The 14,838-nt window shown below is 46.5% G+C and overlaps 1 protein-coding gene across 5 annotated transcripts; it reads left to right on the top strand.

Annotated features, from left to right (window-relative positions):
- The first annotated feature begins 710 nt into the window (after positions 1-710).
- Positions 711-14,796, top strand: nherf4b (NHERF family PDZ scaffold protein 4b). 5 transcript variants are annotated; one of them, XM_015337481.2, is made up of 11 exons: positions 711-797; positions 5,166-5,193; positions 6,872-6,936; positions 7,792-8,003; positions 8,570-8,774; positions 9,748-9,884; positions 10,603-10,807; positions 11,699-11,895; positions 12,326-12,511; positions 13,348-13,569; positions 14,106-14,796. In XM_015337481.2, exons 1-11 carry the CDS (start codon positions 782-784, stop codon positions 14,136-14,138), a joined length of 1,506 nt encoding a protein of 501 aa, XP_015192967.2. In that variant the 5' UTR covers positions 711-781; the 3' UTR covers positions 14,139-14,796. The 5 variants fall into 5 exon arrangements, with proteins under 5 accessions (XP_015192967.2, XP_006642318.3, XP_015192970.2 ...); XM_006642255.3 differs by having other exon boundaries at positions 12,296-12,511; XM_015337484.2 differs by lacking the exon at positions 14,106-14,796 and having other exon boundaries at positions 12,296-12,511; positions 13,287-13,431.
- The last annotated feature ends 42 nt before the right edge of the window (positions 14,797-14,838 follow it).

Here is a 14,838-nt window from a genome sequence, read left to right as displayed (position 1 = left end):
CTCTGGCCCCTAGTTTGTTTCTCCTTTGAAAATCTGGCACAGACGAGCACGGACATGTATTGCATTTGCTGCTCGGCTAGAATACGTGACGTGATGTTAGGAGAACTCTAGCCGGCTCCTCTGGTAGAGTGCAGTGACAGCTCTTTGTTGTGTACTTTACCCCTTAGGGGTGGAGCGGAGGTTCTGTGGCTAAGGATCTGTGCCTGTGGCTGGAAGGTTGCCGGTTCATATCCCACGGCCAGCAGAGGAATCCTACTTCATTAGGCCCCTGAGCAAGGCTCTTCATCCCAGCTGCTCCAGGGGCGCCGTATAAAAGGCCGACCCTGCGCTCTGACCCCAGGCTTCTCTTCCTGTCCGTGTGTCTCATGGAGAGCAAGCTGGGGTCTGCGAAAAGACAAATTCCTAATGCAAGAAATTGTCTATGGCCAATAAGGTGATCTGATCTTCTCTTAGGGCGGAAGATTCTTTAAGACGGCGTTTGCTATTCTTTGCGTCAGACCCACAGAGGGACCCGGCTGCAGTGCTGGGCATGTTGCTGGAGGATGCTGTGTCCTTGTGCCGTGGTGTGGGCTGGTTAGGGGGAAAGCCACTAGCTCCTTCGGTGGTGCGCTTGCATTGCCTCAGCCTCCCGATTAAACATTAAGCTGGCGGGGAGGAGAGGAGGAGCCCAGGTTACAGATAAACCACTTTTTCCATTTCTCCTTTAGTGCCCCAGGCCTCTGCACCTTGAACCTCTGCTGTCTTCCTGCCGAAGGTCCACTCTCCAGTGCAGCAGCAGCCCATGAAACAGAAAACAGGTGAGCTCCACTGCAATATCACTTCATCGCCATCGCACTCCTCTTGCTGTTGTTTGAAGAAAGCAATTGATGCAGTTAGCTTTTTTTTCCCTCTTGTTCGTGTCCGAGTCTTTTTTTACGTCTGTTACCTTCCTCCCTGCATTGTCTGTTTGGGAAGTACATGGGAACAGGCTTCAGTCAGGTGCAGCGTGTTGTATGCAGGGCATCTGGACTGTCCTATCCCTCTGCCCATTGTACGGGTCATTCGGTCATCGCAACTGTCCGTCTCACAACTTGCATTCTTTCCCGGCCCTTTGCTCCTGCCTTTAAGCTTTTATTATGCTCTTTCATCGATTAACAAAAGTCGGAGAGTGACCTCAGTGGTTAACAAAGGCGGCTGAACGACATCATTGGTTAACGAGAGTAGGGGAGCGATATCATTGGTTAATGACAGTGGGGGAGTGGCATCCTTGTGGTTCTGTTCTCTTCGGCTGCTGTTGTGACAGTGGGATTCTCAGACGAGTGGAGTGCCAAAGTAATCAAAACTGCATATTTGTTCCATAGCTGTGGTCTCAAGCTCCATGGTGAATAGTGCAGTCCTTTAAAATAACCTTTGCCCCTGAGTGCCTCGGCAGTTTATGCACTTCAGGTTGCCCAGAACCCATAGATACGCCACAGTTGTTTGTTTAAATATTTCATTTTGACTTTTGGGGTTTATCTTTGTTTTTGTACTTAAATGTTGTCTTTTAATCCAACTGCAGACCTTTTCTGTTTTCTTTTCCAGTGGTTTCCAGTACATTTCTTGGACGTGTTGTTGATAATTAGATAGCCCCAGCCCAAGCTGCAGTATAATGGCGGTTCAGTGTGCTGCACTCATTGATGTCTGTTTTCAGTGCTGCTAGTTCTCTGCCCTAATGCTACATACAGCGGCTCTCTTTATAAATTCCCTGGGCACTCTTTTCCTTTACATGTCTGGATCAGAAGTGTTTAGCTAAACATGGGCTGATACAGTATAGGTCTTATCCTGAGCTGAGAGCCATTGGCCTACAGTGCCTAGATCAGCTTCTTCTGGCACCCCATTTCTGGCTGTGGTTTGCTGTATACAGTTATATAAGGAAATAGAGAAGACCATTTCTCCCACCTAGCCTGCTGGGTAGTTCATAGTGAATTGCTCATCCGGACATTTCTTGAGTTCTGGGTATAAATGTCAACAGTGAGGTTGAGTAGCATGTTCCACACTCCCACAACTCTTTGTGTAATGACATGTTCTTGTGTTCTGTTCATTTTAAATATACCTCCATGTGCTTCCCCCTTGGTCTGTGTTACACTCTTAATGCCCTTGAGTATTTTAAACACAGTTCCCCAGTCATTTTTTCTGTTCAAGTCTAAAACGTTTCCATTTTCCTCATCCTGTCAGCGTACTGTAGTTCTGTAGGACATTCCTTTCAGTCACAGAAAATATCTGGTTGTTTTTCTCTGGACATCAGAGCAGCAATATGTTTTTTAAGAAAGTTGTAAACCAAGCCAGGAATATTTTAAATGATACTGACTAGTGATTTATACGATTATAAGGTGATGTCCCTTAACTTTAACACCCAAGTTGTTTTTATTAGTAACAAGTTTTCCCCGTCTTGCAGCTTGTCTAATTATTTTTTAATTTCATCTGCTGCCTCTGCAGTGCTTCCTAAAATTGGATTTCTGAACTTTCAGATGAGTCAGTGCAGTTAAGTGGCCCCGTGGTGTCAGCGGTGGCATAATCTGGTAATGGTGAGCCCTACACTCGTTTCCCTGTAGTGCAATAACGTTGTATTGAGGGCAAGCTAACATACTGGCACATGTCTTGGTTTTTAATTACTGCAAACATTATATCCCCTGTGACTGAGGAATTAATGGAAAGCAGGCCTGTAAGTGTTGCAGCACATGATGTGCTCCATGCAAGATTTCATGCCCAGCACCTCAATATTTCAAAGGCATTATAATTTGATTAAAACTAAAAAAAGCATTGTTGATAATGCATAATGCAAATAGTCACCACAACCATTTGGAGTTAAAGTAAGAAACGTATGATGCTGATAATTTATTTTGACTTTGCATGTAAGGAAATACTATTATTTAATGCACTCGCTACACTTCATATTCTCATTATTTCTCAATTGTAATATTGAAATCGCCTCTCTTCTTGCTGACCTTTTGTACTGTAACAAGATCAAAGGTCAATAATCAAAGATCATGTGATTAGAAACCTCGACAGAAGTGGTTTATTTTATGGGACGGCTCAACTCATGTTACTGGGAATCATTACGATTTCCAGTCCTTAGCATGTACAGTAAATGTTTGAAGGATTCTTGTAAATATTCGAAGGATTATTAGTTCAAGATTTGTGTGTTAAAGACTGTTTTTCCAGAGAAGGAAAAAGGCCAAAAATATTGCAGAAATATTATTGCATCTACTATACCTTCCAGTCCAATATACGCATTAACGTAAAGAAGTTACCAACACATCCAGGTAATATGTTAGTATACTTCACAAATCAAGTAAGAATTTAAGTTTTTAATTGAAGTGGGAAAGAAAACGGACAACTGCTCCTATTTTTCTGAGGCTATCCCTGTTGGTTTTGCAAAACTAACCATGTTCAACGTTATCTCTTGAGCTGATAGGATATAATCCACTGTGTGCAGTCATACTGCATATTTTCTACTGAAAACAAAAATGAGGTGAAATTTCAGAATTGTGAAAGTGGCTAGGTCTTTTCTGGACAGGTGGACAGGTCTTATTCTGCCAGGGGTCCAGTCAAGGTGTAAAAAGTACTCAACTCATGAAGAATACAAAGATTAAGAGAGCAACAGGCACTGTATTTAAGTGAATGCTCTTTTTAATATTAGTACTGATTTTGCAACACATTGCTCTTGTATTACAATTAGATTGAATTAAAAACAGTTTCAGCTAATGTAGCACTATGCAGCTGTTATGGACTGGACCACTGGACTTCCTTAACTTGAAGTTTAGCAAGATGTCAGAACTTGAAGTTTAATGAGAGCCAGTCAGCAGTATATGACACTTTCTGAGGTCTGGTAAATTCTCCCTTTGCAAGAGTATAGTCTGAAACACAGTGAGATCCATTTGTGTGAAGATAATTTTAGAGCCTGTTAAGCTCTCAGCAGGCTCGCTGATTGTGATGACTCTTGTTTTTATGTTAAGAGGGACCAATATATGACTCCTTGAAAGTCACCCGAATTTGAGACACTCAGCCACTGTCATTTGCGAGGGGGAAAGACGCTGGTAATTATGCCTCATACAGTCAGTCAGCAGGGGTAATATGAGACTGATGGAGTGTGTACATACGGTCTGCAGGGACCTAGCCCAGCGCTGCCTAGTCAAAATCTGACCCCAAAAGCTCAGGAAGACAAAACGACTCGAGTCTAGAGGAACAGCTGGACTCTGCTGGGCTCTCTGGGTCATGCTGTTTGTCGAGATCAGAGCTACACCATGCAAGGCCAGGTGAGAGTTATCACTTTGCAGAGCCCAGGCAGGGTATTTTATTATTTTATGATGTTATTATTACAGTATATTGTGTGAGAAGGTGCACTCTGGAGAGTACTGTGTTGGAGAAAGACTGCATTCTCTTCTCCTTCGTTGTTCCTTTGCTTTTCCTGTGTTTTAGGAAAGGGAAGTTTTTCCAGAAATGATACAAGCTTTGTTAATTTATTCATAACTTTCACATGTAATTAATCAATTTCTGTATAATGGGGAACCAGCTTTACACAGTATCAGCCATGTGTTTTTACCATACTGTTAATTACAATTCACTGAGCCACTCATGCCCTACATTTGAAGAGTCTGTAGCTGGAGGAATTGGGGGATTTTTCACATTGTACTGTGCATATTGACATGTAATTTGAGATTCTGGACAGCTTTAAGGTAGACTTTGACTGATTTAATCACCAGCCAGGGAGAGGGAAGAGAAGATGTAATGTCCTTGCAGTCTGTGGAAGGTGGGGGGTTAATGATCACACAGGGGCACACAGACAGCAGACTCTCTCATTATACCTACGGTACTGTATGTGTCTACATGTCCCGGGAACTGAACTGCACTCAAAAAATCACTTGCCATATCATTCAACATGGTTATTGCAGACATTGCGGTTTTTTTAATCCGATGATAAAACATTTATAAACGGCAATGCAGAGGTACAGTCCCATTAAAGCTCAGTCAGTGAGAGCTTTCATCTTGATTAAAGATTAAGAGCACACAAGGTGGTGACCCTCCTTCGTTCTGGCTATTGCACAGGGTGGGGAACTGGTGCTGGGTAGCTGGTTGGTCATGTAGACCTCCCAGTTCATGTCTACAGTAGCCCTGCCATTTCACTGTCTGACCTTTTCCCTTTCCAGGGCTGGAGGGTGCGATGGAGTTAACACAGTAAGTCATTACTGTTATCACCTTTTTCAGCTAAACTTTCACCGAACCTCGTCTTCCTTTCCTCAGGACTTTGAGTTCAGCGACTAGCTAAGGTACATTGAGTCCTGATCAGCAGCTTGTCTTCAGTTTGCTAGTGATCATCCAGCAGGTTTTAACTCTGTTAGAGAGCGCTGCAGCTCCTGGATAGGGAATTAAGATCTGCCCGAGCACCGAGGCACTGTAACTCAAAACATGCCGATGGCAGAGAGTGGAGGCTATCAGCTATGTCTACATTTTTTATGCACTGATAAGATTTCAGGGCCACTGATCTTTATGTTCAACAGCTTTATTGAAGAGAGTTCCACACTTTTTACTGCACTGGGCTGGGTAAGAGATTGTTGAATGAGATAAGGTTTCATTATCTCTTCTGGAGCCACTGCTGTATTGCAGTGCTCTGTGGACTGCAGGTTTACACCAGAGCTGATTGAGTTCTTCAAATACTAAGGCAACCACTCCCGCTGGCCCAAGAAATATTGTTTTGTTGTGTGAACAGGATGAGAGTACAGCAGTGGATAAGCTCCTGTACATTCGATACACTTAAACGTGGTTTTTGGATGCACGGTCACCTCAATTTGCTGGGCGATGGACGTCATCGGTGACTGCCCTCATGTCTGGAGATCTTACACAGCACAGCGCGAGACGATGAGGAGATTTATTAAGCTGACCAGAGCTGTCCGTCAATATCGCACTTCACGCTGTCCAGTTCGAGCGCTAGTGTTGTCTCAGGGTCGAAAAGAAAATAGTGTCTTTTTTGGCGACAACAGCTGTTTTCCAGAGGTAAACCCAAATCTTTGAAGAAACCTTGTGAAAACTCTTTGCAGCCATGGTAATGTTTTGGAGATTTAATCTTTGCGTGTCCACCCGCCGTTAAATTAGTACATTCAACACTGCATGTTTTTTCTTGTGACAAGTATTGACATATGTCCTGATGATGCACCTGTTTTGTCTTGGGTGATAATTAAAATGGTGGCACCGTGGCACAGTGCTTAGCATTGCTGCCTTGCAGCCCTGGGTGCAAATCTGGACCTGGGGTGCTGTCTGTGAGGAGTTTGTATGTTCTCCCTGTGTTTGCATGGATTTCTCCAAAAGAGTAGGGGTGTAACCCTGGCGTCCATTGGCCCTTACCAATCATGGCCTCCTAATAATCCCCATCTATGAATTGGCTTCATTACTCTGCTCTCCTCCCCACTGATAGCTGGTGTGTGGTGAGCGTTCTGGCGCACTTTGGCTGCCGTCGCATCATCCAGGTGGGGCTGCACATTGGTGGTGGTGGAGGGGATCCTTATTACCTGTAAAGCGCTTTGAGTCCAGAAAAGTGCTATAGAAGTGTAAGCAATTATTATTATTATTATTATTATTATTATTATTATTAATTGGCTTCTGGGAAAACTGGCCCCAGTGTGAGTGTGTGTGCTTGTCTGTGTGCCCTGCAATGGACTGGCATCCAGTCCAGGGTGTACCCTGCCTAGTGCCCTGTTGCTTGCTGGGATAGGTTCCAGCTCCCTGAATTGGATTAAGTGGTAAGAAAATGGATGGATGGATAAGTACAACCGTGCAATGAAATATTAAGGCTGAAACTTAAAACATAATGTATAACGCAAGCTTTTATCTGCTTTCTTCTCTTCTTTCTTTCCTCCAGAAAATTTACCTTTAATCCTAAGGAGGGGATTGATAACCCAGCCCTGGTGATCACTGATGACCCAGGTAGCTCCCAGAGGTGTCACAAAGCAGATACTGACACGTTTGTCACATTTGCTTCACACTCAACAAATTTAGTTTGAGCAGAAAAAGTCACAAAGTTTTTAGTTTTAAGCTGCAATCTGCAGAACATTTATACTCACTGTGAAATATGACTCTGGCACTCGACAAACACAGATGTGTTTGTTAATTTGTTAATGTCCAGTGTTTCTTTTTTGTCACTTTTAATGTCTTGGTAGTTCCCTCTGGGTGTATGAATTACTGCTCTGCAGATCACAAACTTCTGTCTGGTGATGACTGAGTGTTTGGCCATAACTGAGGGGTGATCACTGAGTGTCTGGTGATTGCTGAGTGTCTGGTGATCGCTGAGTGTTTGGTGATCAGTGATTGTTTGGTGATCACTGAGTGTCTGGTGATCGCTGAGTGTTTGGTGATCAGTGATTGGTGATCAGTGATTGGTGATCTCTGAGTGTGTGGTGATCACTGAATGTGTGGTGGTCACTGAGTGTGTGGTGGTCACTGAGTGTGTGGTGGTCACTGAATGTGTGGTGATCACTGAGTGGTGGTTATGCAGTGTTCAGTGGTTATTTGACATGACTGTATGTCAGGTGGCTCAATCTGATCTTTGGCAGATGCGGGCACTTTACAGTTTTCAGTCCACCTGTGCTCTGAATGAATTCAACACTTCTCCCAAGTCTTCTGCCATGTGGTCATTGAAATACAGTAATAGCATAATCCACAAGATGCATCTCGGGCAAGATCGAGGCCTTTGATCTCCGGAGATGTTCCTCTCTCTCCCGGAGAGAGCCGCTTGGTTTTCCTGCTGTTACCGCCGTCCACCTGTCCTCCTCCTCTCCTCAGAGAGGGAGAGCGGCCCCACGCCGCGGCTCTGCCAGATGAGGCGCGAGAAGGGCGAGAGCTTCGGGTTTTACCTGCGGCTGGAGCTGGGCCTCCGGGGCCACGTGGTCAGGGAGGTGGAGCCCTGGAGCGTGGCGGAGCGCAGCGGCCTGAGGGACGGCGACCGGCTCCTGGAGGTCAACCAGGACTTCGTGGACACAGAGGAGCACTGGAAGGTGAGCACGGCCTCTGGAGCTCGGCCGAACAAGCGTTCGGATCCAGTAACGTCTCCCCCGGTTTTTACCGTTTTTACAAATTGCTCTCTCTACACTAGCTTCCGGTCGCGGCCCTCGTCAGTGCAAAACCTTAGTGCCTTCCTCCCGTGCTTCTGTGGTGCTTGGGCACTGAGGGCGCTGGGGGCCCGACTGTTGTCTCTGCTGCCCCCTGGTGGTGATACGACCTATCTGCCACCGTCAGAACCCCAGACTCGCTCACAGTCTTCCATAAGAAACTGGAATCCCATCTCTGTAGGATATATCTAACTCCAGAAGCCTGTGATTAACCCCCACTTACTGACCCTTACGTTACTGCTCCCTGTTGGTCAAGCAGCAGTATAACTGCTTAGCGCTGTGCAGCATCTTATCCATTAACGGATGCACCCACTGCATCTGGCCCGGCTGGGATTAGAGATCGCCTTGGATAAAACCCATCCGCTGAATGAGTGAATGTCCCCATGAATGTACCCATGAGTCGTCCTTCCTTCATGCCCGCCGGGCGCTGCGGCCTCTGCTTCGTCCGTCAGGTGGTGAGGAAGATCCAGGCCAGCGGCCAGCAGGTGTCGCTCTTGGTGCTGGGGGGCGGGGAGTACGAGCAGGCGCTGGCGGAGGGGCGGGACCTGCTCGCGTTGGCACGGGAACACCGCGGAGAGGCAACTACGCGACCGCGGCTCTGCCACGTCACCAGGGAGCACGGCGCTGGCCTGGGATTCACCGTCTCCGCTGTCGACGGTACAGATATACAGCCTGCTCTGCCGACGACGAGGCAATAAATCTTCTTGAATAAAATAGCAAAATTTAAAAACCAAAAAAATAGTACAAAACCTCTGTTTTCCAAAGATTACATTGTTTAAACTTATTAGTAGGTTAAAAAAATGAGTTTTCAAAAGTTATTGTGATTTATCTTACTTTTTATATTATTTTGAGGTTTTTGTCCTTGGTTCAACCATGACTAAATCTGTAAATAGTGACATCAGTAAAAATAGGCCATCGTTATTTTTTTTGCCTCAACATTTGAACAGTATATTCATACAGGAACAAGTAAAGGTTTATTCCGCGCTGAATAGAACAGAAAAGAAACACAACGTTTCTGTTGTCGAACCTTCTTTGGGTGTGGATTATATTTATAAATGTATCATATATAAAAAGCGTTATTGGTCGTTAATCGATACAGGCATCTCAAACACTTGCCATGCTTCTGTCTGAAACCCCCAAATCCCTGTTGGATCGTAATCCAGACCCAACAAGCTGAGTTCACTGCTCCTGGCTGAGAACAACCTTCACCAGTCCTGACTGGGGTAATCCCCAGCTGCAATCTTCAACCCTCGACTGTTCGAGCCCCAAACGGGGCAGATGTGTTCATTTACTTCAGTAGTGGAGCACCAGGAACGCCCCAGCTTGTGACCAGCTTGTGATGGATTTCTGGTGGGATCACAGCTGTTCAGATGGGCTCACCTGCTGCTGTTGAACGGATTGTTAACCCTCACATCGATAATTGGTGAAGAAGATGAGATCTAAACAGCAAGTTAGTCTGCTGTGTCTTAATTCCGGTGCACTTGCAATTCCCCCTGAAAGTATTCTGAAATGTGAGGCCCTGTATGATGGTTGCCAACCTGTGGTTTGAGATTCAGCATGATGGGGGGGCTTGAACCCCACCATGACGCAGTTGGCTACACAATGGCTAGTGTTGACCTCTTCCTGGCAGGAAGGAAGGGCAAGTTCTGTGTGACCACCATGGCGGGGGGGCCAGCCGAGAAGGCAGGAGTGAGGTCCGGAGACAGACTGCTCTGGATCAACGGAGCCTCCGCGTCAGACCTCACTCACTCCGCCCTCAGCAAGATGGTACGGCCACTCTGTCGCTATTCTGTCCCAATGAACCAATTGCCTTGGAAGGCTATCACAGAGCCACAGCCCAATTATAATAGATCGTGATATTTACAGAGATATTGCACATCGGGTTGTATGTAAGTAGTCTTTAGGTCCCTGTAAAGTATATAGTTATTAAATGGTGGGTTTCTAAGGTGGAAACTTGGCTGCTTTCTTCTGGCAAGAATTTGTATCCCATCCTGACTGTAATACCAAAATCCAAAGAGCCATTCGCGACATTTGTCAGGAAGATGAATAAATATAAATTCTGGGAGGGGGCTTGTAATCTAAATATTAAAAAAAAACAAACGTATTTAACGATTAAAAGGATTTGCAGGCAGAACAAATACAACTTAAATTTTCTGTTTTCATCTTTCATTTCACACTTATTTTATTATAGAGTTATTTACATCATGACAGCGCACATGGGAGGTTACACATGGAAATACAATTACTGACGACACAACAGGCAACTAATTACCCACGCAAAAAGATTGAATAGGTTTTGGTTTAATGTCTGCAGCTACAGTTAGTAAGTGTTAAAAAGTGAAAACAGTGCTCTGTTTTAAATCATGGAAGTGCCTGAATGCTCGGAACAGTCAAGACTGACATTTTGACTGACATTCCTGCGATTGATTGATTGATTAATTAATTAATGAATTTCGTGTGGCTCATCTTCGGCTCTGTTGCTCAGATCAGGACGTGCGTGGGCCATGTAACCGTGCTGGTGATCGAGAGTGCCAGCGAGCAAAGCTACGCCCGGCGTGGGGTGTCCATCTTCCCCGCCATGGCGGAGATTCACAATCTGCCCCACCGACCCCGGACGCTACATCTGGTCCAGTGCCCTGCCGGGTATGGCTTCCTGCTGCGCCAAGAGAAGATGCCTTCCGGGCGGATAGGTGAGGGAAGGGGGGAGGGCGCCCTCTGCTGGACTGTAGTGTGTACTGCACAATCTTCTACAGCAGATGGTACCCAATCCTGGTGCTGTTCACCACGCGCCAGTTTTCACTTCATCCCACCGTTGTTAGGTACAGTAACTGAAGCCTTACGTGATCTAAGACGATACTTCATCTGAAATTTCTGCATTTTGTTTGTCGTCACGACTTTGGGATTTTATTCCACTTCCACATTACTGCGGTTATAGCTCCAACATGGTTCACAGCTGGGAACAGACAGTTCAAGTGCATCCTATTTTCAATATGTCACTGGAGGGTTTGGTTGTGGAACTGAGGGCTCAGCTGGAACAAAACCGGATAGGTGTGTGAGTCACCAGGATTGGGGTTCACTGCTGTAGAGGCCACGTGCAGTGAGGCCTTCAGGGAAGTGTGAGCCATGAGTAACAGAGACTGAGAAAAGGGATAAGCGAGGAGTTAGCGTGAGCAAACCTTATTCCTTACCCCTTACCCAGTTTAACCCCTTTTTTCCTTTGTATAATTCACAAAGGACAGGCACAAAAAACGTGTGAGAAACGAATGGAAGCCAGTAGAGAGAAGGGCGGTTCCTCAGTCCTTGTCCTCGCCACCACAGTGTCATCGGGTTTTCTGCCCAGCTCTTTTAATTAGATAATGAACCCCCATCCGTTTCCTAATTACACTTCTGTCATACTATTCCGTTAAGGCTTAAGTTACTGATACAGTGTAAGAGCTGGCGTGGGCTCTCCAGGGGGTTTGTAGGTGAGAACAGCCTAAATAGCTGCACTAGCGGGATGAGGAGGTGAGCGCAGTGACGGAGCCGCCGGCCGGACGGGTCTGGGGTGTCGAGCTGCTGGTCCCGCCCTCTGCCCCCTGCAGTTCACGCCCTGCGGGAGGTGGAGCCCGACAGCCCGGCGGAGCGCGCCGGCATGCGGGAGGGCGACCAGCTGCTGGCGGTGAACGGCGAGGCGGCGGAGGGGCTGGAGCACGAGGACGTGGTGAGCCGAGTGCGCTCCAGCGGCCGGCGGGTCGCCTTTACCGCCATCGACAGCCAGGGCGGCGACTACTACTACCAGGTGAGCTGGGGGGCATGGGATCTCACTGCCAGTCAGCCGGCGACACGGTTTCCACTCATCAGTCAGCCTGGCTTTTGCTGATGATCATAAACCCCACATCAGTTTCATCCCAATGCCTGCTTAAAGATGCAAACCCAGCTTTGTTTTTTTTAGTTGAACATGGAAACAGCAGTAAGGATGCAAAAAAGAGGTTATTCAGCCCATTTAGCTTATTTATTCAAGGATCCAAGGATCTTTCAAACTGTTTCTTGACCTTAGCTGGGGTATTGGCTTCAACAGCATGCCTGGGTAGCTTGTTCCATCCCCCTTAGCTGTGGTTAAACATCTGTGTCACCTTCCTTGCGTGTTGGTTCTCTTGCTTGTCCTGTGATGTCTGTTGGGTCTTTCTGTGCTCCGCTAGCTGGGTCTGTCGCCCTTGCTTTTCTATGAGGACGACACTCCCGAGAAGGAGAAGACAGTGCCGCCTCCTGCTCTCGCGGCGCCACCTGCTGGGCCACCGCATGAAGCGCACTCTGAACTCCCACTCCCACGGATCTGTCAACTGGAAAGAGGTCCCAAGGGCTTTGGTTTCCGCCTTAGCTGTGTCCAGGATGAGCCAGGAACATGCATAGGCCAGGTACTGTACTTGTGAACAAACCGCCAGCCTGGCAGTGAATGTACAAGAGCACAGTGGGTTGTTCACCAATTGCGTAATTGTTTGGTTTATTAGTTCAGAAATTTGCTTGATAGTTTTTCTTCCATAGACAGAAATGTTTATAGTGCCCAATAAGAATGATAGAAATCTCATCACATGCCCAGTTTAATCGAAGACTAATGCATCACCTGCAGGCTGACAGTATATACAGTAGAGTTAACATCCCTCTGTTCGCAAATGAATAGATTATGAATCTCATTAGAAAATGAATCACTGCAGCATTTACAATTGAAAACCATACTTCACTATTTCATTAAATGCAGTTCCAGCTAACCATCAGTGAAAATATTAAGAAAAAAGTGCCAACAGTTATATCACCCTGCAACTCATAACTGGCAGCCCCACTGAAGCTCAGCAGGTGGGAGCCTGGCCAGTACCTGGATGGGAGACTCCTGGGAAAGCTAAGGTTGCTGCTGGAAGTGGTGTTAGTGGGGCCAGCAGGGGGCGCTCACCCTGCAGCCTGTGTGGGTCCTAATGCCCCAGTATAGTGACAGGGACACTATACTGTAAAAAAGGTGCTATCAGCTGCAACATAAAGCCGAGGTCCTGACTCTCAAATTTCCCATTGGCCCTTACCAATCATGGCCTCCTAATTGACCCCATCTCTGAACTGGCTTCATCCCTCTGTTCTCCTCCCACTGAGAGCTGGTGTGTGGAGAGCATTCTGGCGCACTATGGCTGCCGTCTCATCATCCAGGTGTTAGTGAGTTTGGCCCTGCCGCCTGGTGCGTCAGAACAGTAACAGCCCCGCCCTGCAGGTGGCGGCGGGAGGCCCCGGGCAGCGGGCGGGGCTCAGGGCGGGGGACGTGGTGGTGGAGGTGAACGGACAGAGCGTGGCGGAGGAGCCGCTGGAAGAGGTGGCGCGGAGGATGAAAGAGGCCGGGCCCCGCCTCGACGTGCTGGTTGTGGATCGGCGGGGGTACGGGGCGCTGAAGCAGAGCGGGACGCCCGTCGCGGCCAGCCTGGCTCACGCCACCCAGGTGGGACTCCTGCAGCCCTCCACTCTCACACACGAGCTGGGATGCTGATCAGCTCTCTCCCTTGAATAGGCTGCTGCACTAGCTGTGCTCTAAGAGCGTCCAAGTCTTTTAAGAATCAGGATACTTTTCACATACTGTATCTTATACATCTCCTCCTATTATATGCTGTGAGTGGTACATAAAGTGGCTCTTTTCTAGGTATGGCTAAGCCTGATATGAGATCTGCATGGCGATAAAATGAATACCTGACATTTCAATGGGTCTTTGAAAGCAGGAGTAGTCTTAAGCAGTCCAGTGAATTAAAACAAAGGAGAACTGTGTGTATTTCTTTAATGGAGACACCACCAGCGTAGTCACCCCCATCCTGCTACACGTCAAGTTGGCCATCACTGGGAGATATGCCCCAGAAATTTGAGCTACAAATATCTTAATTTACCTTTTCATGCCTATTTAGGAAAATGTTACAATTGGCATCTTAGCAGAACTTGTTTTCTCTAGCGGGTGAGACTGACTTGCTTTTTTTTCTGTTTTTACAGGTCCGAAAAGGTCCAAATAATTCATTTATATAAAGATGTAATAAATGCAAATAACTGTAGATCTGACTTTATAACAGTGATGAAGACATCCAGCAAGGGCTGAAGGACAAAGAAATCGTTTTTTTTTTGCTCAGTGGGAGCCAGTTGAACACCCAACTCTGTGGAAACTTCTGCCAGTCTGTGCTGAATAAACTTTGACTGGAGTTCAGGGCTTCTCCCAGGCTCGGCTGGTGTTGACACTGCAAAGGAAGGCTTCTACAGAGAGCACACCGAGCTTTCGCAGATACAGTCCGAAAAGAAGCACACATCGCTACCGTCCCTGCAGTCAGCTGGCTGTGTTGGCAACGCAAAACGGTCCCCTCTTCAGTCCAAAAACTAGTAACAACGGAACTGAAGAGCTCGTGTATTGGTTAATGTTCATGGCGGTTCGGTGGCCACTACGTCTCTGACAATCGGGACTCAAATGCAGAGAAAGCAGTTTAGGAAGCTGGAACTGAATCGAGGACAAATGCTTTGTGAACAGTAGAGATCAAAACATATCAGATGGTAACAGGCGAGATCTCAGATGATGCAGAATACTCCCGTTCTCATCTTTAAAATTCTGTTAATAATCTAAAACTGAAAGAAATGCTAAGGCTAAATGTAAATGTCTTACACATTCTATGGGATATTAAATGTGATTTTAAAAATCTTTATTTTCCAAGTTATTATAGATTGACTTGTGAGTCTGCAG

This window comes from Lepisosteus oculatus, chromosome 23 (assembly GCF_040954835.1).
Source record: "Lepisosteus oculatus isolate fLepOcu1 chromosome 23, fLepOcu1.hap2, whole genome shotgun sequence".
NCBI lineage: Eukaryota > Metazoa > Chordata > Actinopteri > Semionotiformes > Lepisosteidae > Lepisosteus > Lepisosteus oculatus.
This window is presented reverse-complemented; position numbering and strand designations above follow the sequence as displayed.

Bases quoted from the DNA above. Each gene is read 5' to 3' on its own strand.
- nherf4b (XM_006642255.3), top strand. The intron at 5,194-6,871 runs GTAAGTCATTAC...TCTTTCCTCCAG, and splicing joins GGTGCGATGGAGTTAACACA to AAAATTTACCTTTAATCCTA. The intron at 6,937-7,791 runs GTAGCTCCCAGA...TCCTCTCCTCAG, and splicing joins GGTGATCACTGATGACCCAG to AGAGGGAGAGCGGCCCCACG.